General features: G+C 38.0%; 1 protein-coding gene across 4 annotated transcripts in view; it reads left to right on the top strand.

Moving 5' to 3' along the window:
* The first annotated feature begins 218 nt into the window (after window positions 1–218).
* The window catches only part of Herc4 (HECT and RLD domain containing E3 ubiquitin protein ligase 4), a 90,829-nt gene continuing 66,994 nt past the window's right edge, over window positions 219–24,053 (top strand). Inside the window, exons 1-4 of one of the 4 annotated variants that reach the window (XM_048338871.1) lie at window positions 219–379; window positions 1,953–1,983; window positions 2,890–3,193; window positions 23,720–23,879. In XM_048338871.1, coding sequence (XP_048194828.1) covers window positions 2,968–3,193; window positions 23,720–23,879 — 386 coding nt within the window. In that variant the 5' untranslated portion in view covers window positions 219–379; window positions 1,953–1,983; window positions 2,890–2,967. Of the gene's footprint in view, window positions 380–835; window positions 1,326–1,952; window positions 1,984–2,889; window positions 3,194–9,955; window positions 10,089–23,719; window positions 23,880–24,053 lie in introns of those variants that run through there. The other 3 variants (XM_048338873.1, XM_048338872.1, XM_048338874.1) reach the window with 3 other exon arrangements.

Here is a 24,053-nt window from a genome sequence, read left to right as displayed (position 1 = left end):
GTTATTGGTTCAGTCTCCCTCAAAGCCAACTTCCGTAGGTGTCTGCAAGGCTTCCCAAAACAGCACAAAGCTGCCCACTGCGCAGGCGCCAGGGTCCCGACCAGGAGGATTCCGGCGCCTGCGCGCATGCCGGAAGTGGGCGGGGTCTGGCGCGTGTGCCGCGGTTCACTTCCGGCCAACCCTTCCCCTTCCCCCTTCCCCGAAGTCACCTCCCCCCTCTCCCTTCTTGTCAGCTTCTTCCCTCAACTTCTCCACCCCTCGTGCTTCTCTCCACCCCGCTTGCCTCCAGTCCTCCCCTCCCGCTCCATCCGGGTCCGACCGACGAGTTGTCTCTGGACTGGAGAGTGGCGGCGGCGGCAGCTTTTCTCTGAGGCGCCCGGTAAAGTTTCACCGGGGCGGAGTAGGGGGGTGAGGGTGAGGGGAGAGGCGGCCCCGCCGGGTGGTGGCGGGCGGGGGTGGAGAGCAGCCCTGGTGGTCGCCGGCACTGATGGAAGGCAGAGGGTCCCGGGAAGTGGAAGGGACCTTGCCGGGGCGGCCGCGGAGCCCCGCTCCACTCGCCTCCGGCTGTCTCTGCCTTGCGGGGCCAGCGGAGTCGTTGCTCGGGTGGGTGGGCGGTGGCGGTGATGGGGGGCGTGAGGCGGCGGCTGGCGGCGGCGGGACTACGGCAGGCCGGGCGATGGAGGGGCGCTCGCTTTCTCAGCTCTCGCTTGGGGAGAGGGGGCGAGGGCAGGGTCGTGGACTCTCCCATCCCCTCGTCCCCCCCTGGAATGTCGCTCTTCCCTGAGGAAGGGCCTCCCTGGGGGCTGAGGCCACGCGGGGGGGGCCCAGCCCAACCCGACCGGCCTTTTCCTGTGTGCGTGCGTGCGGGCAGCTGCAGGGTGATTTGTCTGGGTCGGCCCGCAGGGCTGGGTGTGAGCGAGTGTGTGCGGACCCTATGTCTCTCCCCCCCCCCTTCCCCGCCCCCCCGGCCCTGCACGTGAGCTGCTCTGGGGTGCATGTTCAGGGAAAGGTGGGGACTTAAACTGTTTCTCATTCTCCTACCTGTTGCGGGCAGAGGACGACTTTACACTACCCCCTTCCGACTTCCTAGAAAAAAGGTGGCTCAACCTACCACGTCGAAATCGGAAATACTTCCCTTGTCCTCCTCTGTTTAAAAAAAAATTAGGGAAGACAATGTAGAAGAACTCTCCGAAACTATCGGGGACCGATGTTTTCCCCTCAAATAATGAAAACAAACTTCCCGTTCATGAATGGGTCTAGTGGAATGGGACGTCCTTCAGCACTTGGCTAGCCGAAATGCAGGAAAATTGGATTCTGAAACTTCCGTAGGTTCGATGTAACGAATGTGACTACAGCCGGAATGAGGATGACTTACACCTACTAGTGTTTTGTTTTTTAAACCATGAAGTGTGTTTTAAAATTCTGTATAGGACTAAATGAAGAGGATTCGTCTTGTCTTTATAGCTTTACAAACGGAAGCACTATTCAGTATACTGGAAAGTTCTACAGCTTTCACCACTGAACTATCAATGTCCCTGCCCCCACTCCTATTCCTGAAAAACCAGCACTCCTGGGATTATTAGCATTCCTCTCCCTTATCTTCCAATAGTTATCCCAGAGATATAGATATAGATTACTTAGAGGAGAATCGACATTTAAGCTGCACTTCTTTTTGTTATCCACTGATTTAGTTTTTAAATAATAGAGAAGTTGAGATGTTAGTATTTTGACTTAAAATACGTTATTTTAAGATTATAGCTTAATAACATAGGAAAGGGTTGAATGTGATAAAAGTACATTATATACATATGAGAATGTCATAATGAAACCTGTTAAAATGTACAGAAAAATCCTAATATCCTATGTACCCTATTAGTATGAATAATTAGAAACGTCTTTTAAATTGTGAGGAATTAATACAATTTCCATAATTGGTTTCATTTCTGTTACAGATAAGAACTTCAGTTTTTTGTTGATGTGGAGGTAGGTATTAGCTTTTTTAATTAAGAGTTAAGGGAGATTGTAAGGTTGTATTTCTGCAGTGGACTGTATATGTTTTATGTTGAAAAGATTTTCCAACCTGGGTCTGGTGGCTTCCACTAATAATCTCCTAGCTGCTTGGGAGGTTGAGATCTGAAGATCTCCTTTTAAGTCCAGTCCAGTCTGTGGGAGACTTTTTATCTCCAAGAAACAACCAAAAAAGCTGGAGGTGAAACTGCTCAAGTGGTATAGCACTAGCCTCCAGCACAAAAGCTCATCAGGGACAGTGCTCATGCCTTGAGTTCAAGCCCTAGAAGTAGGAAAGAGGAAAAAAAAATTCTACTTCTTATTTAAAGAAAGCAACAATAACAAAAGCCCAACAATAATTGCATTCAGGTATTTATTGTTTCCATGGTAAGGTAACAAGTCAAAGTCGTTACTGTTTTAAGTTTTGCCAAGAATTGTAGAAAGGGATTAGTTTTTCCTAAGCATTTGTATGTGATACATTTTTTTAAAATGTAGCTGATTTTTTTTTTTTTTTTTTTTTTTTTTTTTTGCCAGTCCTGGGCCTTGGACTCGGCCTGAGCACTGTCCCTGGCTTCTTTTTGCTCAAGGCTAGCACTCTGCCACTTGAGCCACAGCGCCACTTCTGGCCATTTTCTATATATGTGGTGCTGGGGAATCGAACCCAGGGTTTCATGTATAAGAGGCAAGCACTCTTGCCACTAGGTCATATTCCTAGCCTTAGCTGATTAATTTGAGATTGGATAATACTTATGAGGGCATCTTATAAATACATTTGATTTTTACTGTATAGTAATTACTGTAGCCTAGCACTTGATGAAAGAGCAATTAATTGTGCATCAGGTTTTCTTTGAAGTCATGTTAACTATTTTTCTATCTCTTCAGACTTAGGGTACTTCCACCATCCCAGTGTTTCAGAAGGGAGTTTTTTATTGAAACTGGAAGACCAAAATAATTACAAGCATGTTGTGCTGGGGAAATGCATCTTTTGGACAACTAGGTTTGGGTGGAATTGATGAAGAAATTGTACTAGAGCCCCGAAAAAGTGACTTTTTTGTAAATAAAAAAATCCGAGATGTAGGATGTGGACTCAGACATACCGTCTTTGTTCTGGACGATGGAACTGTATACACATGTGGATGTAATGATCTAGGACAGCTAGGTCATGAAAAATCCAGGAAGAAACCAGGTAAGTTAAAAAAATTACTTTGCTATTTCTAATAATTGCGTCATTTAAAAATTTGAAATGATGTGTAATTTTTGAACACCTAAACTTATATCCTTTATCAGGTTTTAAAAACAAAGTAGAAGTTAAATGTATCTTTGACATTTGCATATTTTTAGCACTTTCTTCTTAATAAAAAACCTACCACTATTGTATTTCCTTATTGTGTGTCATTGTAAAACAATAGAGTAAACTAGCCTTAAAGGCACAGAGAGTATCATAATTTCAGCCACCTTGGACCTTTTAATTCCTAGTTTATTTTGATGTTTCTGTTAAGTGGGGAGTTGTGGGGGTCTAAGATGAAAGCATTCTTTTTCATTTACTTACCTAAAAATATATATATATATTTATGTCATATATAATACATACATAAATATTATTTATATATGTATATATATTGTAATTTATTTGCCTGTCCTGGGGCCTGAACTCAGGGCCTGGGTGCTGTCTCTGAGCTTCTTTTTCTCAAGGTTAGTGCTCTATCACTTAAGCCACAATGCTACTTCTGACTTTTTTTTCTAAGTAGTTTATTTGGAGGTAAGAGTCTCAGAGTCTTTCCTGCCTGAGCTGGCTTGGACCCACAGTTCCTCAAATCTCAGCCTTGTGAATAGCTAAGATTACAGGTGTGAGCCACCACCACATGGCCTAAAATATATTTTGATTATTTTGTTTACCTCTGTCATATTTTAGATACACAATTTTATTTGGTTTAGTTGAAAATGTCTTTTATTTCTCTTCCATTTTTGACCTTCAGTGGTAGCTATAAAAGATTTTGTGAATGTGGGTTTTGTAGCAGTAGCTATAATAAGCTATAATTAAATTTTATTTAGGTAATAAGAATGTTGAGGAATTCGGTCATATTTCATGTTCATGTTGGTCATATTTCATGTTGATATAGGAAAAACCTATATGTTTTAAAGTTAAATAATACTTTCAGAAATATTGCTGTTTTTACTTCCAGTTACATTAACTAAAAATTGCTATGCTAAGTGGTAAATTCAGGTTAAGACCACAACAGGATGGACTTCTTTTAACTATATTTCCTGTAGCAATTATTTTTCTTTATCAATTCATTATATAAGTGGTTTCTACTGTTAGTCTACTTTTGAGAGATTACTATAGGTATAAAATAGGTATTAAATTGAAGTGCTTCATCTTTTGTGCATCTCACTACTGTTTTTTTTTTTTTCTTCTAATTTGCCAATAATGTAAAATATCCTTTGTAGTTAGGGTCTTCATGTCTTCTACCTTAATTTATAACTTTATTAGATGAATGATAATGATGTGCTAAGTTTAATTATTGTACAACTCAATATAAATAGCAGCTTTTTTGTACTGTACCTCAAAGAATAGTTAATGGAACCCACTAGATTTTTATAGTCTCAGGCATTGAGGTAGTCATGATGCTAATATATTTGTAATACATTTGTTTATTATCTTTACATAAGAGGCCAATGGGCCATTACATTTTTGCTTAGGTTTGGAATGTTGCTTCTGATTGTGATTTTTTTAAGGTGAGCTTTTCACTTTTCTTAGTATATAATGTGCCCTATACAACAAACATCTTTGCATTGCTTTTGAAAGGAGGAGGAGGTCAAGTAAATAGTAAAAAGCCAGCACATAGAAATTGTCAGTAAACTGACTGTAGTGGTATGATTACTGCTTGTAATAGCTTTTTTGTTTCTTTTGTCTTTTTTTTTTTTTTTTTTTGGTGCCGGTTCTGGGGTCTGAATTCATGACCTGGCATGATTCCTGAGTTTTTTGTTTTTGTGTTTGTTTTTTTGTTCAAGGCTAGTGTTTTACCACTTGAGCTACAGCTTTACTTCTAGCTTTTTTGGTGGTTAATTGAAGATGGGTCTGACAAGACTTTCTTGTCCAGGCTGGCTTTGAACTAAGATCCTCAGATATCAGCCTCCTGAGTAACTAGGATTATAGGCAAGCCAACAGTGCCTGGCTTTGAAGTAGCTTCTGACTTTATAGGTTAGATCCTAAAAAACTTACCTAGCCCCTTTGTGGTTTTGTTAACATTAAGATAATTGCATTGTGATCCTGGGAACATCACTTACTACTTTAAAGTTGAGAGGGTAGGTTTTTCTCTTTAGAATCCCTTTTTAGTGATTTAAGGCCAACTCATTTTTTCTAAAGCCAGTCTGTGGAATAGGAAAATGAAAAAAATTGTCTCATAAATTCATTAGAGTTTGGGTTGGAAATTAAGATATAAGTGAAACAACTGGAAAAAATTGAAATTTGACATGATATATCCTATGTCCTTTGAACCTAGAAAGTTAAATAATGGGGGCTGGGAATGTGGCTTAGTGTTAAAGTGCTTGCCTAGCATGCATGAAGCCCTGGGTTCGATTCCCCAGTACCTCATAAACAGAAAAAGCCAGAAGTGGTGCTTTGGCTCACATGGTAGAACTCTGGCCTTGAGCACAGAGGCTCAGGTACAGCACCCAGGCCCTGAGTGCAAGTCCCGGACTGGACCAAAAATAAAAAAGGTTAAATAAGGGGAACTGTCATTGTGATACTGAAGTAAAAAGATTTCTAGATGAAAATAATGGCTTAAATTTAATTTTAAGTGTTCTGTCAGGAATCACATAAATCACTGAGAAATAAGTTTGGAGCTGGATTGCTTTCTCTCTTTGTATGTATGTGCGTGTATGTTTGTGGGTTTTTTTTTTTTGTTTTGTTTTTTTTTTTGGCCAGTCCTGGGCCTTGGACTCAGGGCCTGAGCACTGTCCCTGGCTTCTTTTTGCTCAAGGCTAGCACTCTGCCACTTGAGCCACAGCACCACCTCTGGCCATTTTCTGTATATGTGGTGCTGGGGAATCGAACCCAGGGCCTCATGTATATGAGGTAGGCACTCTTGCCACTAGGCCATATCCCCAGCCCCTGTTTGTGTTCTTGATCCTGAGGAGAACCTTTTGTTATTAGAAGTCTTTGTTCAGTGATACAGAGAAGTAGGAAAAACTAGGGTGTTCATCTTTAACCTCAATCTTGATTTAAAGTGCTTGAATGATGATAATGTTTGTGTGTGTCCCTGTCCTGGAGTTTGAACTCAGGGCCTTAAGCAATGGTCCTACCACTTGAGCCACAGCTCCACTTCTGTGAGGTGTTTTTTTTTTTTTTTTGTGGTTAATTGGAATTAAGAGTTTCATGAACTTTCCTGCTGCACTAGTGTTGAATCATGATCCTCATATCTACTAGCACTGTGTCTTTTTTTTTTTTTTGGCCAGTCCTGGGCCTTGGACTCAGGGCCTGAGCACTGTCCCTGGCTTCTTCCAGCTCAAGGCTAGCACTCTGCCACTTGAGCCACAGCGCCGCTTCTGGCCGTTTTCTGTATATGTGGTGCTGGGGAATCGAACCTAGGGCCTCGTGTATCCGAGGCAGGCACTCTTGCCACTAGGCTATATCCCCAGCCCAGCACTGTGTCTTTTGAGCCATGCTTTCTATGTGTGTGTGTGTGTGTGTGTGTGTGTGTGTGTGTGTGTGTGTGTGTGTGTGTGAGAGAGAGAGAGAGAGACCATCTGTGTGTCCCTGTCCATGTCTGGGTTATTTGAAGATAAAGAGTCTCTTGTATTTGTCTGCCTGTACTTATAGCTTTTGAACTTCAATTCTCAGATCTAATGAGTAGCTAGGATTATAGGCCTTGAATCATGACAGTTCACTAGAGGGCCTGGCCTTCTACTATTGTAAGTAGATTTTTGCCTGTGGACTATTGGGAAAGTGTGTCCATTCTTGACATTCTTGGAACCATTTTGGAGGTTTAGTGATTAAGTCTACATTCATCTTTGTTCTCTTGTGTTGTTGTGCTGTCACTGTTAGCTCTTTCTGAAATACTTCCAGAGAAATTAATGTCTATTTGCTTTCATGTATTTTCCCTTTGTAAGAATTTTTTTTTTTTTTTTGGTGGTACTGCTTGGGGCCTCAGTGCCAGGCCTAGGTGCTGTTCATAAGCTTTTTTTTTTTTTTTTGCTCAAAGTTAGTGTTCTGTCACTTGAGCCACAGCTCCACTTTCAGCTTTCTGCTGGTTAATTTGAGGTAAGAGACTCAGGGACTTGGCTGTTCAAGCTGGCTTCTAACTACAATCCTCATATCTTAACCTGAGTAGCTAAGATTATAGGCATGAGCTACTGGCAAAGGGCAACAACTTTTTAAGTACTTTTTAAAGCTAGTGTCTCAGTGTCCTAATTTATAGCTAGCAAGGAAACATTGAATCTTCGATATGCTTTATGAGTCCATTTGAATGAATTACTAGTTTTTTGTAACTACAGATTTAGTTCTGAACATTTTAGGATAACCTATAGGAAATGTACTGACAAGTTTATTTACTAAATATTCAGTCATAGGTATAAGTTGGTGGCAATAATATTAAACATTTTTGCATGTGTCTAATTTGCTTCATGTCAGAAATAGTACTATTTTGTGACTATAGTTTATAAGTAATGAGCTGCAATTCTGTTAAAAAGAAGTGTTTTAATAGCTTTTTGTGGTTTACAATGCTTTTTTCAAATAGTCTGTTTAATCCTCAAAGCAGTATTGTATGATAGCTAAGGCAGGTATTCTAAACTTCACGTTATAGGTGAGAAAACTGAATTTAAGAGACTTAATAGTGCCATGTCTGGTGGTGCATCCCTGTAATATCAGCTTTGTGGTTGAAATGGAGGGGTGACAGTTTGAGATCAGCCCTGGCAAATAAAAAGCTAGTGAAGCTGGGCACTGGTGGCACTCAGAAGGCTGAGATCTGGAGGCTCATAGTCAAAAACCAGCCTAGGCAGGAAAGTCTTTGAGACTATTTTTTATTTTTGCCAGTCCTGGAGCTTGAACTCAGGTTCTAGGTGCTGTCCATGAGCTGCTTTTGCTCAAGGCTAGCACTTTACCACTTGAGCCACAGCAACTCTTCTGCTTTTTCTGCTGATGTGGTGCTGAGTAATTGAACTCAGGGCTTCATGCATGCTAGGCAAGCACTCTACCACTCAGCTACATTCCCAGCACTGTGAGACTTTATCTCCAATTAACCATCCCCAAACCGAAAGTAGAGCGGTATCTCAAAGTGGTAGAGCACTGGCCTTGAGCAAAAGAGCTCAGGGGCAGTGTCCAGGCTCTGGACCAACAAAAACCAAGACCTTGTTTCAAAAGCAAGCTGGATATGGTTGGGCATGCTTGCTACACCAGGAGCAGAGAAGGTTTGCAGACTGAGGCTCCCATATTTCTGAGGAGACCATATGTGAAAGATAATGGAAGCAAAAAGTACTGGCTTAAATGGTAAGAACTTGCTAGGCAAGCACAAGGCCCTGTGTTCAAACCCCATTATTGCAAGTGGCAAAACAAGATACAAGGCAAGTAGAAACATTGAGAGACTTCCTCTCCTGCCCTTCTTCCTTTCTTACCTCTTTCCACCTTGGTCTTTTCTTTCTGTTCAAGGGTGGTGCTCTGTCACTTGAGCCACACCTGTGCTTCTAGCTCTTTGCTAGTTCATTGGACATGAGTCTTTTGGATCTAGCTGCCTTGGCTGGATTTGAACTGAAATCCACAGATCTCAGCCTCCGTTAGGATTACAGGTGTGAGCCACTGGTACCTAGCCAGATGTTTACTTTCAATCTTCCAAATGCTTCTCCTGGGCTGGGAATGTGGCTTAGTGGCAGAGTTCTTGCCTATCATGCATGAAGCCCTGGGTTAAGTTCCTCAGTACCACATACACAGAAAGAGCCAGAAGTGGTGCTGTGGCTCAAGTGGTAGAGTGCTAGCCTTGAGCAAAAGCAACTCAGGGACAGTGCCCTGGTCTGGAGTTCAAGCCCCAGGACTGGCAGAAAAACAAAACAGTAAAACCAAATATTTCTCTTGACATACTGAGAAAGTAGAGGCATATTTATTCACCTGGGAAGAACCTAGTTTCAATATTCTAATGTAATTCCAAGTTTTTAATTAAAGATTAAAACAGATGTGCTATTTTATTGCTGCAGTTATTAAGACACCATGTTTTGAATCCCCCTTGCCTTGCATATAAACTCAAAAAGCATTTTAAGAACAAGAGAAGACTAAAAATTTTGTACTTTGTGCCCAAACAAACTAAAAAATTAACATATATCTGTGTATGTGTGTATATATGTGTGTAGTGTGTATGTGCATGTGTGTGCATGTGTGTGTATTGTTGAATGGAAGAACAGTTAGTAAACCACCAATTTAAAATCTACTGTAGTTTATTTGCAGCACTTTCATAGAAGTTAGAAGATGATGAACATTGATTTGATATTTCTTATATCACAAGATGATAATTTCTACTAGTCATTTTGATCACATCAGAAAGTATTAGGACATTGCTTGTCCTTCTTGCTTCTTCATTTTCTGACCTGCTCTCTGTTCATAAAACATAAGTCTGTGAATGAACTGCTCCTTTAAATGTAGTTGAAAATTTAAAAAGTAGCATAGAAAAGTAAATATATAAATACATGAAATAAAATTACTCACTGAAGAACAGATTTAAAAACACTAAATTTTCCTCTGTGTCTTATATATAAAACATATAAGGCCAGATATGTAACTCCTGCCTTTTACAGTGTCTTCTAAGGAAGAGAAATATATGGATGATGTGAAGACTTGAAGAAAAATAATTACCTGGGTTAGACCTCTCGTGCCCAAGTTGCACAATGTCAAATGTAGGGGGAAAAAAAATCAATGAAGATGCTACTGTTAGAGAGATGTATAATAATACTTTACTTTGTGTAGGACCGTACATCTGAGGAATTTCCAGAGCATTACACAATAACTCATGGTTCCTTTCAAAATCCTTGTGACACAGTTTGCAAGAATTATCCTCATCTTAGGGGATAAATTTGCGGAGAAATGGCAGCACAAGTTGGTAAGTAACTTGTCAAAACCATAGGTGACTGGTGAGCAGCTATAAATTGAATCTGGAAATTTAAAGCCAACCAGTCTCTTTGCTTATCTCTAAATTGTTTTTATATTTAGTATTATTTACAACAATGTCTTCTGTTTGAAGCAGACCAAATACTAATGCACAAATTGTTTCCTTGCCACTCTATTTGGTGGCTTACTGAAGTAAGCTAGTATTTTACCAGTATGATATTGTTATACCACTTTTGTATTTTATTATAACCTTGTGTGGTAAAAGAATATTCATTTCAAATTTTTAATTATATATAATATATTATATATATAATATATTTTTGTGGTTCTGGGGATCAAACCTGAGGCCATAAGCCTGCTAAATAGGTACTCTGATGCTGAGATGCACCACCAGACCAAGAATAGTTAAGACAAACCTCACTATAGTAACATTTTTTTCTCATTTCTCTGCTATCTTAACTGCCATTCTATGCTAACATCACAAGTCCAAGGTTGATTTGGTGGCTAATACTAGAACTTGAATTAGTTGTGTTGTGAATGTAGGTATATTCATCTATATCTGAGACTCATTTGTTTAGTGTTTTATAAAACTTTATGATGGTACTGTGGTTTGAATTTGGAGCCTTGTACTTACACATTGCAGGTGCTCTACCACTTGAGTTATGCCTTCAGCTCTTAGAAAACTTGTTTAACTTACACAGAAAACAAAACTATCAGTAAATGCTTAATCAGAATAGTGGTGGCTTCTTGAGAGAATTTTCCACAGGTGCCAGTCTCCTACTGTAATTCAGCTACTCAGGAGGCTGAGATCTGAGACTCACAGTTCATAGCCAATCTCTAATCACCAAAAAGCTGAATTGGAGTTGTGGCGCAGATGGTAGAGTGCCATCCTTGAGGAGAAAAGCTAAGGAACATTGCCCAGGCCCTGAGTTCAAGCCCCAGTACCAGCACAAAAGCTTTATGCTTTTTGTTTTCTCTCTTCACTGGATGCTGGTGGCTCGCGCCTGTAATTCTAGCTACTTAGTAGGTAAAGAGAGGAGCATGGTTTGGGCCAGCTCAGGTAGTAAATTTTCTAGACTGTATCTCAAAAATAGTGGAAAAAGGCTGTAAGTATAGCTCAGTTGGCATAGCATCTGCCTAGCAAGTGTGAAACCCTAGTGCCAAGCCCCAGTGTTGCCCCCCTTTCCTCATAAAGCATTTTCTCTTTATATTTGGTATGTTAATGTTTTGACATGATTGGAATTGAGCTACATATCATCTTAAAACAAAAGCACATATGTACTATCTGATCCAAGAATTGCTAATCTATAGATTTCATATCTAGACTGTCATCAGTAATGAATCTTCAATTTTTGAAGATTAATTAGGTAAAAGGCTGATTGGTTTGTGTTATCTCTAGCTAACCATGGGTTTCTTTATATACTCAGTGTGGGAGTTGAGTAACTCTGCAATTAGGAATAAGAAGAAAATGTATATTTAGAAATTGGTATGGCAATTTATAGTGAGAGAATGGAATATAAGCTTAATGAAAGATTTACAAATTATAGTGCTGATATTTAAAAATAATTATTGTAACTACCATTATATGCCAGGCATTGTGTTTTATCCTTTGCATTATACTAAAGTCATACAACTACCTTGCAAAGCAACGTATTTGCTTAGTTCTATAGGTGAGGAAAGTAAGACTTCAAGAGATTAAATAACTGGCCCCAAATCAAAATTAACACAGTGGAAATAAGCAGTTGGAAGCAATGGAAGATACAATTTATAAGAGCAAGAAAAAGATAAAATAGCTTTTAAGATAGATTAATTAAAAATGTGTGCCTGACACTGGTGGCTTATGTCTGTAATCCTAGCTAGTCAGGGAGGCTGAAATCTGAGAATTAAGTTCAAAGCCAGCTTGGGCAGAAAAGTATTAACCACTCAAAAACTGGAAGTGGAGCTGTGGCTCAAAGTGGTTAGAACGCTAGCCCTGAGCAAAAGAGCTCAAGGACAGTGCCTAGGTCCTGAGTTCAAGCCCCACAACTAAACAAAAAAGAAGAAAATTGTTCAAGACTTGTATGAAGAATTGAAAACACTATTGAGGGATAGTGAAACTTTTTTTTTTGGATGGGGAAGAAGGGAACTAGACAAAAGTCAGGAAAGATTTTCTGATTACATTTGATATTAACATTTTATTTTTTAAAATTGATACTATAAAGATAATATGTAGAGGGGCTACTGTTTCATCAATCAGATAATGAATACATTTCTTTTTGAGTGTTAACCTTTCCTTCATTCTCTCCCAGTTTTTCCCCCTAATGTCTCCATCCAGAAGTAGTATAGCTTATAGTGAACATAGTTTCTACTGAGTACTACTGTTGGATTTGTTCACACTGTGTCCCTCCATTTTGGTGCTCCCTTTTACACTTCTAAAGATGGAAAAGAAAGAGAAAAAAAAAGACCCTTGTTTCCATTTCTTGAAGTTCATTTTGTTAAATATTACTTTATATGATTAGAGGCACAGAGGCATTGCACTATTTTGTTCCTCTCCTAAGAATATCCTCCTTTGGTCTCACTGTGTGTGAATGCCTAGAGTACTGGATAATTTATCATGGATTTTAGATCTTGCTTCTCTATGTGTCATTGTCTCTGAGCTTGAGCTTGGTTTACCTCATTTAACAGGATTTTTCCTAGGTCCATCTATTTCTCTACAAATGACATAAAATTCTTTCTAGTGGCTGTGTAAAAGTCCATTGTCTATAGGTACCACATTTTTTTTGATCCATTCATCTATTGTGGGGTATCTGAGGTGTTTACAAAACTTGGCTATTGTATGATACTAATGTTTTAATTATAAAACCTTAATATTTAGTACTACCTCAGAAATAGACACATTAAACTCTAAAATGTAATATCAAAACCAAGATGTAGAGTTATCTCTTCTTGAATAATAGGGAAAAGATTTAGGTGGAGACAATTCAGTAAATGGTCCTAGAATAAGTGGAGGCCATCTAGAGAATAAAAGTGTTGGGTTGATAACTCATGCTGTGTTAGGAATTTATTTGGATAAATTTTCAGTGATTCATATATTTAAACATAAAGACTAATAAAAGTACTGGAAGAAAACACGGATAATTGAAAATTATTGTTTTGGAGTTGGAAAGCCTTTCTGATTGAAATTGACAAGGATTGACGAAAAATTTACTTACATAAAAAGTACAAAACATTATGCTAGGCATTAGTCACTGTAAGTTGAAAAGAAATGGAAAGGCATTTCTGATTCATATTAACAAGTGCTAATCTCCCACATATAAAGCACTCCTAAAAATTGATAAAAGAGAATCCAATAGCAAAATAGCATAGTATGTGAAATAGGCAGGTCACAGAAAAGGAAAAAAAAAATCAGTTCTTAAATGAATACTGCTTACACTCATTCACGTATGGTACCATTTTTCACAAAACTTTTGATTGTCAGTCAACAAGTATTTACACGTTCTTAATAAGATTGAGAATTTCCTTAGGGGAAAATTTACTACCATATAGCAGAATTATAAATGCATATACCAGTTTATCTAAAAAGCTTATTTCCAGGAAATTGATAAATCTATTTGAATTGGTACAAAGTAACATGTTACTTTGGAAAGACATACTTCATATTTCTTTTGGTTGAGAACCTGCAAAATAAGATCCATCTAGCCAATGTAATGAATGTAATGCTATGTAATTGATGAAGGGATTCTTTATGGACTGACAAGGAAGACATTTTACATTAAGTAAAAAGGACAAGGCCTAAAATATTGTATAGAAAACTGTTTTAGGGAACTGTAGATATGCATTTAAAGTCCTGGAAAGATACATGCAAATAATATTGACTGTGGGGTACAGAAGTGAGAAGAATGGGGTTGACTAGTGGTTAATGAAGAACATGAATGGTAATCTTTATTGTAGTGTGTGTGTGTGTGTGTGTGTGTGTGTGTGTGTGTGTGTGTGTTTGGGGCTTGAACTCAGGACCTGGGTACTTTCTCAATAAAAAGCTAGCAATAGCTGGTGGCTCACACCTGTAATCTCAGCTACTCAGGAGGCGGAGATCTGAAGATCTCGGTTTGTAGCCTGCACAGGCAGGAAAGCCCATGAGATTCTTATCTCCAGAAGAAAAAGCTGGAAGTTGCACTGTGCCTTAAGTGGTAGAGTGCTAGCCTTGAGCAAAAGAAACTTCCAGACAGCACTTAGGCCCTGAGTTCCAGTTCCAAGACTAGCAAAAAAAAAAAAAAAGCCAGAAGTGGAGTTGTGGTTTAAGTGGCAGAGCTCCATCCTTGAGTAAAAAAGCTAAAGGACAGTACCCTGGCCTTAGACTTTAAGCCTCAGCATTGGGGTGCGCGCGCGTGCACACACGTAAGAATGGGATTCTACTACATTTCTTTCTATTCCTCCCCAAAAGCAAATGGTGCTAAGGAAAATAAGGTAAATTTTATGTGCTTCACTGATAATGATGAAATGAAAATTTTAGGCTTAATGAAAGGCAACTTGTCTCTACTGAAGTTGACTGGCCTTATAGGAGAATTGAGTCAAGCATTTTCAGTACAGTTCTGAATTTCTGTATCCTGAATACTGTGGCAAGGTGTGTGTGTGTGTGTGTGTGTGTGTGTGTGTGTGTGTGTGTGTGTGTATGTAAAGTTTTGTGCTATCCTGTCCTTGAGCTTTTTTGCTCAAGGCTAGTGTGTTACTACTTGAGTCATATCTCTACTTCTGGCCTTCTGGTGGCTTATTGATGAAGAGTGTGTCATGGGCTTTTTTGTCCATGCTGGCTTTGAACCTTGATCCCCAGTTCTCAGCCTCCTGAGTAGGTAGGATTATAAACATGAGCCACCAGTGTCCAGCAGGGTTCATGTTTTTTCTTCAACATTGGTCTCTTTAGAACTATTTACTTATAGATATCAAAGGTCTGCTGTGTACATATGTCACATTTTAATGTTGCAGAGAACATGGGATTTGAGTTACCTTTCTACGTGATTTCATCTTCTTTGAGAATATACTCAGAAGAGAAATTTCTGAAAATGAAGTAGATACATTTTTAAAATTTCTACAAGAACCTATTATTTTCCATAGTGCTGTGGGAGTATATATGTCCATCAGCAAAGTATAGGGGACCCCTTTTCTCTACACTTAACATCAGCATTTATCTCTTTTTGATAATTTCCTTATGGATGTGAAGTATATGTCAGTAATTTTAATTTGCATTTCACTTAACATTACTCATACTGCACATTTTCATATATCATGTTGGCAATTTTTCTGTCTTTGTGGAAAATGTTTAGATACTTTGCTGTGTGTGTGTGTGTGTTTGTGTGTGTGTGCGTGTGTGTGTGTGTGTTGGCATGCCAGTTTTGGAGCTTGTGCTTGGCCTAGGTGTGTTGTCTCTTAGCTGTTTCTTTATGCAAGGCTAGCATTCTACACCTTGAGCCACAGCTCTGCTTCTTGCTTTTTGGTGGTTAATTGGAGATAAGAGTCATGGACTTTCCTGCTGGCTTTGAATTGAAATCCTCAGATCTTAGGTGCCTGAATAGCTAGGATTACAGATATGAGCCACTAGTGCTGGACTTTGCACATTTTTTAATTCAGGTTATATTTTGGCCCTGAGTTGTAAGGGTTCTTAATAAATTTGATTACTAACCTCTTGTGAAATAGACAAGTTGTTTTAGTTGTTTTCTTCCCAAGCCGTAGGTTGTTCATATGGGTGTTCACCTAAATTTTATGGCTGCATTGTTTTTTATAACATGAGCTTTTTTTGTGATATCAAATAAATGATTGTCAGCTCAGTGTCAATGGAGCATTTTGAACTATGTTTGTTTTTAAGATTTTAGGATTTGTGTTTAGGTCTTTTATCCATTTTGACCTGACCTTCATTCATTTTTTTTTTTTTTTGTCTGAGACCAGGACTGAAACTCCATATGTGATGCTTTTGCTCATTGACCAGTGCTCTACATCAGAGTCATGTCTTCAGCTCCTCCAATTTCATTCTTCTGTATCTGGAAACCAAAATTTCCAAGCATCATTTATTATAGAGACTGTTCTCCCATTGTCTCCTTTCGTTGCCCTTGTTAAAGATTAGTTTTCCCTGTATGTTTGGATTTATTTATGAGCTATTCTGTTTGTTTCTGTGCCTGTACCATGCTGTTCTGATTACTACAACTGTAATATTTGTGAATATATATGCATATGTACAGGTGCATATATGTGTGCATGTATATTATATATACATAAAATGTATATATATAATAGTGGCATATATATTTATTTACATGGTTTTTTATTGTGCCCCTCCCCCCCAGTGTTTAAACTCAGGGCTTCACACTTGCTAGGTTCTACTACTGAGCCATGGCTCCAGCACTGTAATTTTTTTTTGTGTGTGTGTGTGTGTTTTTATTGTCAAGATGATGTACAGAGGGGTTACAGTTACATACTTAAGGTAGTGAATACATATACATTTCTTGTCATACTTGCTACTTGCCTTAGTTTTCTCCTGCTTTCCCTCCCCCCAACCTCCCCCTCTTGCTTTCATCATTTTTTTTTAACCTTCCCAGTGATGGACATTGTTATTCTAGTCTAAAATGCTTATGGACTCTATGAATATTACCAATAAAACAATTCCTTCCAGGTCAGGTGATAAGTACATTTCTTTCCTTTTGCTTAGTGTAATCTGTTCCCTTTTTCTCTCATTTCTTCCCTCCCCCTGCTGCCCTTCAGTTGCTTAGTTTGCTCTCATCAATGTCCATTGCAGCTGTTGGGCCCCCTCTACTGCATTTTTTTTTCACCCGCTTTCTACTCATTCTGTGCTCTCCTCCCAGCATCCCTCAGATGTGCATGTGTACACACCATATGTGAGGTAAGGAATATGGTGTCCTCTAAATACTGTAAGACTAAGAAGAAGTCCTTTGCTTTCTTATCTTTGGAGTTCTTTTCAGTATGGATATTAATTTAGGTCATATGAATTAGTGTTTCGGTTTTACTTTTTGGTGCCTTTCTCCCAAGACTGACCTTTTTTGGTTTTGCTGTCATTGGTATCTTGGGTTCTGTTTTCTTTGTCATGTCTTTAAAAAAATTTTTTTAATTTTTTTTTTATTGTCAAACTGATATACAGAGTGGTTACAGTTTCATATTTTAGGCTTTGGATACATTTCTTGTACTGTTTGTGTCATGTCTTTTTGTTATTTAATTTTAACACCTGCATCTCAGGGAGACCAGGTGCCTTTTTGTCTTTCTCTTTTGGCTTGTCTGTTCAATATGATTTGTTCTAGTTTTGTCCATTTCCTTGTGAATGCCATTATTTTATCATTTCTAATACTGCAGCAATTATTTTGTTTTTTGTTTTTACTGGTCCTGAGCCTGAACTCAGGGCCTGGGCTCTGTCCCTGAGCCTCTCTGCTCAGGGCTAGCACTTCTTCCACTTGAGCCATAGTACCATTTCCGGCTTTTTCTGTGTATGTGGTATTGAAGAATGGAATCTAGGGCTTCATGCATGCTAGGCAAGCACTCTACTATTATTAAGCCACATTCCCAGTCCCAGCAGCACTGAAAGTCAGGGTTAGGGTTTTGACCTTTCTCACTCTTGATTTGGCTTGCTTTTTTTTTTTTTTTTTGTAGGTCTATTTAAGTTTAGGATTATTCTATTTATTTGTACTGTGACATTGAAATTTCAGTAGAGATTAAATTGAATCTATGAATTACTTTTGGTAGTACATTTTGAAAATATTTTTGTATTTATCTGAATGTTGAGTCTTCATTATTCTAAGAATCAATTTTACTTACCAGTTATTGATTCTGTTGTTTTCAGATTGTATTCCTTAAAGTTTTTTTGTTATTTCAAAGTCATAACTACCATTCCTTGGTTGTCATTACTAGACTCAGAGCCATAACATATTTGAATCAGCTGACATATGTATTACCAGCAAAGGTTCAACCAGGCGCTACTTTATTTTTTTACTTTACCTATCATAATTTAGGACAGTTTCCTTTTCAAAGTATAATTAGGGCCACATTTTTAGCATTTTTGTTAGCAATTTCATTGTTTACCAACAAGTAAGTATAGTCCTCATTATAGTCTTCAAGTGCTTTCTTGTGTTCTTCAGGCTAGAAATCTGTGATACACCTTACAGAGAAGTTAGACAAGCTTAATTAACATGAGATATAGTATATACCAATTAAAGGTAATCAGCAATACATATTAGAAGTATTTTTTTGGGGGGGTGGCATGAGGGTTTGAATTTAGGGCCTCAGTGCTTGCTACATGAGCCAAGGGTGCTGGGTGTTTAGTTATTTTTTGAATTGGGTATTGGGTTTATGCCTGGTCTAGCTGAATCATGACTTCCTATTTTATACATACTGACATGTGTACACTATACTTAACTTCTATTGGTTTTGATGGGCTCTCAAGAATTTTTTGCCCAGGCTGACCTTGAACCTCAGTCCTCCTGAAATCCACCTCTCAAGTGAGTTTAAACATCCAGTTAAAGTGTTTTAAGCCTACACACACACACACACACACACGCACGCGCGCACACAAACAGACATATACATCAAGATTCTCTTTCAATCAGTTGACATTCTGACTTGTACGAATTTAACCTTGTATTTTCCATAAGGACAGTGATCTGATAATTGCTCAGCTTATGGTGACTATAGAACATTAATAGTGGACATAATGTGAATCAGTTTTATTTTCAGCTATGCAAAAAGACAGTAAACAATGTTTTTACAAGAAGGCATTAAAAAGTCTACTTTTTTATGATGGGGCATGGCCTTTTTCTTTGTTTAGTTTAGTGCGTGGAGTTACACTGGTCTGTATTGAAAACAGACCCTATGAGTAGTGGTGAGGTTTTTAAACTTGTGATAAGAAACTGAAGGGAAATTCTTCCCCTTGTGAAGAAAACTTAAATGCCTTCACTAGTTTTATATTAATCTTTAGCTATTTCTTTTGAACAGTAGTAAGGATCTTCTTGTCATTTCTCTATTTAAATTTTTTTTTTCATTTCTCTGTTTAATTCTTATGTAGATATAATCCTCAGTGCCAGCAGAAAGCAAGTGGGAGGAAGAAAAGAGTGAACGTTCTGGATAATGGACACAGGATACAATTTCTTTACTAGCATGGAAATTTCCTGTGCAGTACTGCTGAAGATGATGGGGACTAGGCGGTTCCAGTTGGGATAGGAGGGTCAGGAAGCAAGAGAACTCAAGGAAGCCAGTTGCTGGTGGCTCATGCCTCTAATCCTAGTTACTCAGGAGGCTGAGATCTGAGGATTGCGATCCAGGGTGGGAAAGTCAGGGCGGTAAAGTCCGTGAGACACATCTCCAGTTGACCACCAGAAAACTGGAAGTGGAGCTGTGACTCTTAAGTGGTAGAGTGCTAGCCTGGATAAAAAAAAGCTCAGGGACAGTGTCCAGGCCCCTGAGTGCAAGCCCATGACTGGAGTGGGGGATGTGGGGGGTGGGAAGAACTCAAAGGGAAGGCAGCTCAATCCTTTATGTGACTGGGAACCTTCTGAAGGACTTACCTCTCCCCTTTAGGCCCATTCTTTTTGTGTATCCAAAGATTGACTATTCCCCAGGCTCATAAGACACCAGGCAAAACCTCAGGTATTTGTGAATTTGCTTTGATATGCAGGCAGGGCATTTCACTTAAGCCCAGCTTTTATAAACAATCCATTGTGGGCCCAAAGAAAAGCCACAAACTTCCTGGACCTAGTGGTGTTTTCAATAACCTCTGCCTCCTTGTTCAGACCCTAATTATAAGCCTGGTCCGAATTCCCCCCCCTCTCCAAATTCTCCCAAAGGTCTGTGCCCCCAGTCCCGCCTATTCCTTTTCTGTTCTCCATTTTCCTAACACCATGTAGCTTTTTCTTTTGGTAAGAGCTGGGCTGACCTCAAAATCCTCTTGCCTTAGCCCCCCAAGTCCTGGGAATGATTTACAGGGGTTTGAACTCTGGGCCTGGTGCTCTATCATCTGAGCCAGCTCCCCCTACCCCAGTGTATCCTTTATGTTTTCTGTCCCTGATTGTTTTGTTTAGCTTTTATATTACCCAGTAAATCTTTTTTTTTGCCATTCCTGAGGCTTAACTCAGGGCCTGAGCACTGTCCCTGCCTTCTTTTTGCTCAAGGCTAGCGCACTACCACTTTAGCCACAGCGCCACTTCTGGCTTTTTGTATATATGTGGTGCTGAGGAATCAAACCCAGGGCTTTATGTATGCGTGGCAAGCACTTTACCACTAGGCCATATTCCCAGCCCCCAGATTAATCTTAAACTCTGGTACTCAAGGGGTCTTCCTGCCTTAGACTCCCAAGGAAGTTAGCACTCTGGGTGCACTAATACAGCATGGCTTCGGGAGGCCAAGCATCCTTTCTTCTTCTTTCTTTTTTTTGCCAGTCAGCTTCATGTATTTGAGGCAAGCACTCTACCACTAGTCCATATTCCCAGCCCCCCTTTTTTATTTCTTAAACATGAAATATTACGATCTATAAATATTGATAGAACACAGTCAACTTTTTTAAGCAGTCCTCATTCCCTTAGATAGGCTCTCATTTCTCAGATTGTCATGAGACTTGAGAACTATCCTGCAGCATAGTTTTTGTTTATTGTAATCAATAAGCCTATGTGGCCACATAATTAAAATAAAAATTACATAGTTTATATTAGGCCTCAGTCTTGTATTACATATTTTAAAGGTTTTAACATTGTGAGTGGCATGAAAACTGTCTCAGTGCCCTTAACAATTCTCTGTGCTCTGCATGTTCATTCTTCCTTTTCCCCAATCCCTAGCAATCTCTAGTTGTTATTTTTTAAACCATTTCATTCTCCATATTTTTACTTTTTTTAGAATGTCATATATTTGGAATCAAACAGTATACAATAGACTTTTCAGGTGGCTTGTTTCAGTTTAGTCTATTAGGGCCTTACTAGCTCCTTTCTTTTTATCCTGGATACAAGTGCACTTACCTGCTGAAAGGATAGTGTACTTTTATGCTTCTGTGTTTTGGCAGCTGTGAATAAAGCTGCAATAAATGTACATCTATGCATATTTTTATAGTTTTCAGGTTTTTTGAAAAAATAAGTAGTGGAACTGTTGGGTTGTTCACATTTTTAGATTTGTAAGAAACTGCCAAGCTTTTTCAAAGTTGCTTTATCATTTATTTTCCTATTGCCAACAAATAAGAGCTTTTGTTTCATATCCTTACTGGCTTTTGGTATCTCATTGTTCTAATTTGCAGCTACTTGATGGCATATTATGTTGAACCATCTGTATACCTACTTGCCATCTGTACATCTTCCTTGGTGTGGTGTATGTGTTCAGATATTTTGCTGTTTTGAATTGGATGGTTTTGTATTATTATTGTTGAGTTTTAAGAGTTCTTTGAATATCTTAGATAATTCTTTATCATCAGCTCTGCCTAGTACAAATATTGTCCACCAGTCTGTAACTGATAGTCTCATTCTCTGATAAACATTCCGCCCCCCCCCCCCGCCCTTTTATGGTGCTGAAGGTCAAATCCAGTTCCTTATGTATGCTGTGCAAGTGCTCTACCACTGAGCTACATACCCCTCTAACCTGATAAGCACATTTAAAAAAAGGATAGCCCATATAGCAAAATACATTATTACCTTCTCACAGAGCTTGCATTTCTCTTATTACTGAAGTTGAATTTTTTGGTATGGTTAACCTCTGTTTCTTTTTTTTCCCTTCTGTGTGGTTCATACCTTTTATCCATTTATGATATGAATTGTTACATTTTTTTCCTCCTAGGAAGTCTTTAAAATTTGGGAAAGTTATTCTTTTGATATCTGAGTAACATTTTTTTTCCTACCAGTCTTCTTAACTTTTACTTTGTTTTGATAAAACATTTGGAATTTCTTCAGTGGATACGTTGACTCTTCCTTTTTTCTGAGCTCAGAACTTAGTTTAAGTGAATTTTTCCTAATAACTTCCAAGGCTTAAATAAATATCTCTTGCTGCATAATGTTATTTTAGTGTTAATGTTTTTCCACAAAAACTGTTAAAATTTCTTGAGGACTTGAGCCCTGTTACTCATTTTTTAAGTCTAGTGCCTGGAACATAGAAGGAATGCAATGATATTAATTTAATAATCCTATTTGATAAAGGTGATTTTATTTTTGTATCATGATTTTGATGTTTTTTATTTTATAATCAACTATCTTAAGTACTCTTATTAATTTATTACTGGTGAAGCAGCCAGTCTTAATTTACTTCTTTTGTTGTCATGTCTCCTTTGCTACTTATTTTGACAATTGTCCTGGAAAAACAGTGACTTATTTCAGAAATCTGTAGTAATAGATTTTTTGTATGTTGTTCTTTTCTTTTTTTTTCCATAATTAAGATTTATAGGACAATTTTGTATAAGGAAAATATTCTTCTAAGCCCTTTTTCTTGTGAGGGGGACAGTGTTTTATATCCTGTTTTTCTTTGCATATTTGTATAGTATAATTTTGTGAAAATATACAAAAGTGAGGGGTTTCAAAACATGTAATAAACGTCAATGAACTCTTCATTCACTTCAAGAGATAAACTCATAGTACTTTAAAGTAAGTACTTAATATGCTATGAAAGTTGTACAGATAATTCCTAGAGGATATCTCTGGTTAACCACTTATTCCAGAATGCTACACATAGTAACCTAAATGCAATTTGAATTGCTTTCTGTATAGGAATGTAAGCTTTTTTGATGTAGTCTTTCATTACTAGATGTTACTTTTGCAAATTGAACTAGAATATGCCATTGATCCAATTTTAATCATGTTCAATGTGATGCATTTAGGTTGTTGAAAATTGTAATTATAGCATTTTTCCTAAGTTAAAAAATTAATTTTAGAAAAAAACTTACACTAGTGAAACACTAACAAACATTGTTTATGTTAAACTATGAGGAATAGAGAAACAATTTGACTTTGCTTACTGATTTGTTATGTCTGACTGCTAAAGTGTGGGAGGGCCAGATGTTTTAAAGATTTTTTTATTTAAAAGTCAAACACATAGAGGTTACATAATTGTTGCTAACATAGCATTCTATTGGAGTTAGAACCTATCAGTTAATAATTATCATTCAGCATATAGAATGGATGCTTTATTTTTAAAATCTGAACTAAATATAGTAGTGCATGCCTATAATCTTAGTCCTCAGGATTTAGAGGCAAAAAGTTTGAGGCCAAAGAAACTGTTAGGATTATGTCATAAAAAGATCACTCCATGGTATATGATAATTTTATCTGTTATTATTTCATTGTTAAACCATCCAGGTTATTCAAATGATTTTGTTTGTTTAAATTCTTTTTTTTAATTATTTACTGGTTTTGATTAGAAAATTCTTCTGAAGTAATCTTTATGAACCCTCAGCAGAGATGTTCTGGCCACTAAGTATTTGGAGAAGCTTATTCCTTATAAAGTTTTCTGTATTTTGCCACAATGAGAATTTTGTAGGGAACATGTTTGTTAGATTTGTTTCAATATAACTGATTGTGATTACTGTGTTTTTAAGTATTAATTAATTTAAAAAATATAAATGAAGATTTGAATATATTTTCAGTGGAAGTTCAAAACTAGAATTTAATGTCTTTCTTCTTGACTTGTGTTCTGTAGAGCAGGTTGTTGCCCTGGATGCCCAAAATATCGTAGCTGTTTCATGTGGAGAAGCCCATACATTAGCGCTTAATGACAAAGGCCAGGTGTATGCTTGGGGTCTCGATTCTGATGGACAACTTGGCCTACTAGGATCAGAGGAATGTATCAGAGTACCCAGGTAACAAAGGTGATGGGAAAGAGGTCCTTAATCTTTCATATTTAAATCATTCTGCTTACTATGAGTTTGTAAGCATTGATACCTCATTATATCTTTGAATCCTTTGAACTTATTAGGTAGATTTTTGCTTTTAATTTGGGTTGAGCTATTTGATTGGCTATTTTTGTATATTCT

This window comes from Perognathus longimembris, chromosome 2 (assembly GCF_023159225.1).
Source record: "Perognathus longimembris pacificus isolate PPM17 chromosome 2, ASM2315922v1, whole genome shotgun sequence".
Taxonomy (NCBI): Eukaryota; Metazoa; Chordata; class Mammalia; order Rodentia; family Heteromyidae; genus Perognathus; species Perognathus longimembris.
This window is presented reverse-complemented; position numbering and strand designations above follow the sequence as displayed.